This window comes from Desmodus rotundus, chromosome 4 (assembly GCF_022682495.2).
Source record: "Desmodus rotundus isolate HL8 chromosome 4, HLdesRot8A.1, whole genome shotgun sequence".
Lineage (NCBI taxonomy): Eukaryota > Metazoa > Chordata > Mammalia > Chiroptera > Phyllostomidae > Desmodus > Desmodus rotundus.
In genome coordinates, this window is record NC_071390.1 from 114,183,824 (window position 1) to 114,186,275 (window position 2,452).

At 46.9% G+C, this 2,452-nt stretch overlaps 1 protein-coding gene across 1 annotated transcript; it reads right to left on the reverse strand.

Annotated features, from left to right (window-relative positions):
- Positions 1 to 1,581: 1,581 nt before the first annotated feature.
- LOC112320658 (cytochrome c-like) lies at positions 1,582 to 1,899 on the reverse strand. Its single transcript, XM_024578173.2, has one exon. It carries the CDS (start codon positions 1,897 to 1,899, stop codon positions 1,582 to 1,584), a length of 318 nt encoding a protein of 105 aa, XP_024433941.2.
- Between the last annotated feature and the right edge of the window lie 553 nt (positions 1,900 to 2,452).

Genomic DNA, 2,452 nt, shown 5'->3' on the forward strand with positions numbered 1-2,452 from the left:
CCAGATGATTAAAGTCCATGTGGCTGTGCGTGTAATGAAAGACAGTTATACAGTCACACGATCTTTTTCTTACACACTCACCCACACACACCACTCATGTTTGGAGTTTTACTTCACTCTGCAGCTGGTCATGTTTCTGTCTTGGCTTGGTCCACATTGTCGATGACCAGGGGACCCAGAAAGACAGCTGGAGAAGCACCGAGCTGACCATCCACTCGGGGTTATGGGAGAGTGGCTCACAGTGCTTAGGAGGCGCCTGCAAGTACGTGGCTGCGGCGGGTGCTGCCCAAAGTCAATTGCACAGGAACTTTCCCGTCATACAAAAGCTCACCTAAAAATGGCACCAACAGGAAACCAGAGCAGAGAGAATGTTGCCTGAGTAGGGAACAGGGCCCGTGGAAACAAACCAGTCTCAGGTGTAGGTCCCTCAGGAGTGTTTGAGAGCGGTCCCTGTGGGTTGGGCTGCGCAGGCGAGACACGGGAGCCTGAGGTTGGAGTTCAGGCCACAGCACACTTCTAAGGCCCCTTTATGTGTAACTACGTATTCTTTGGGGGGGAGAGGTTTGGGGGGGAGGGGGGAGAATCCAGTTGGGGAAATTCTGCATTAAACAAAGTGAAACGGGTTTCTTTAGCCTTTAATATTCAGGTTTCATTGCAAATCTCTACGAGGTGGAAATACAATAAGGAACTGTTCTCAAACTTTTTTTGTGTGATTTTGTTCTTAATTATCCTAAGCTTTATGATCACATAATTTACAGTTTTGTATTGATGATATATTCTGCTCTACTTGAATCTTTCTAGTGAGCTGGCAAAGCACCAATACCAATCACACACACATGTAGTAATTCTACAGCCATTTTTGAATAGCTAGTCAAGATAATCCTGAGTTGTAATTTAGTCTCACTTAAAGAATTCACAGTTCGCTACTATGTCTTGTCACGCTGAATTTTAACAGCACCTGACCTTACAGGTCATCTATAAAATGAGAGAAGTGTTAGATATTCTTCATTTGATACTCTATAAAACCGCACTGAAATGTCTTTCATTAAGTAAAGGCAACAGGTTAGATACAGGGCATTTTAATTAAATTGGCATAGTTAGGACCAAAAAGATAAAGTGACCTGCCAGCTTATCTCCGGCCCTTGCCTTTTAACAGGCTAATGGCCACAATGTGAAGCAGAGGCGAGGCTTGCTTTTCCAATGAGCATCGAAGGCATTTCCTCAGTATTGAGACATCTTAATATACCAGTTACATAAATCTAAGTATAAAACCCACCTCCTACAGGTTTTGAGGCGGCATTCACCATCTCTGTGAAAAGTCGAATATTATGAATCAAGCCCAGTCACATTTTTAGAAGGGAAAACTGTGATAGCAGTTGCTGAACCGAAGTCACCATCAAAGCTCAAAATGCTGATCATATCCATTTAATCACAGGCCAATCTTATTTAAATCAGAATTGCCCCAAAGACACGTTCCATCAGCCATCCGTGACCCGAGTTCTGGTGTGTGAGGCCCGTTTCAGTACGGCACACATAAAAAAGCCGTGCGACCTGTGTGGTAAATAAGGCCGTGGCCAACATTTACTCAGTAGTAGCTTTTTTGAGATAAGCTATAAAATCTGCCCTTTCTGAACTCTTCTTACTGCCTGCAAAGGCCAGTTTTGTTCCAGGGATGGGCTTGTTGGGATTCTCCAAATACTCCCTCAGTGTAGCCTCTCTCCAGGTGATGCCTTTGTTCTTGTTGGCATCCGTGTAAGAAAATCCAGGGGTCTGACTTGTCTTTTGCACAAAAAGACCATGGAGGCTGGGTTCAGTCTTGTGCTTGCCTCCCCATTCCATGGTGTGGCAGTGGGCACCCTTCTGAACAGCAACCCTCTTGACCTCCTCAAGATCACCCATTTAAAATCCCTCTTTTGTTGCACGAATTACCGAGGTTCCCATTCACACACTGGACAGCCTGCTCTCTAATAATCTCCCAAACTGTTTTTGACCTGGGAGTCTTCACCAGGAATCGCTAACATGTCCAAGGGCACTAATGTCCCACCAAACCCAGTTTGGGGAATGTCATTTGGAGAAGTCAGGGAAGCCTCAGCTGTCCAGGGTCATCAGCTCTACTGAGACTCAGCTCCCAACCCAGCAGGGACATGCCAAAGTAGTAGACTTAACATTTGGGGACCCACATCCCTGGTGGGCACACGAGGGCTCGCTAAGGGTGCATCGCACATGGACTTGAAAAAGGAAATCCCAGACCTGCCCCTCACAGGCGCACCCTTCCCTCAAAGAGCTCTGCCAAGAGCTGAATGGTAGTGAGCCCTGCCTGCCCGCATGGCTCGGAGGGTCTCCCCCTCGCCCCCTTTCACAACAGCTGTTTTACAGAAGCAACAGGTTCCCCTCACTCCCCGCTTCTTAGTTTCTGCATCACCCAGGAGAGGCCGATCTCTGGGATGCCAGA

What these genes read in the sequence shown, in the direction of transcription:
- LOC112320658 (XM_024578173.2), bottom strand. Translation starts at nt 1,899, where the DNA reads ATGGGTGATCTTGAGGAGGTCAAGAGGGTTGCTGTTCAGAAGGGTGCC.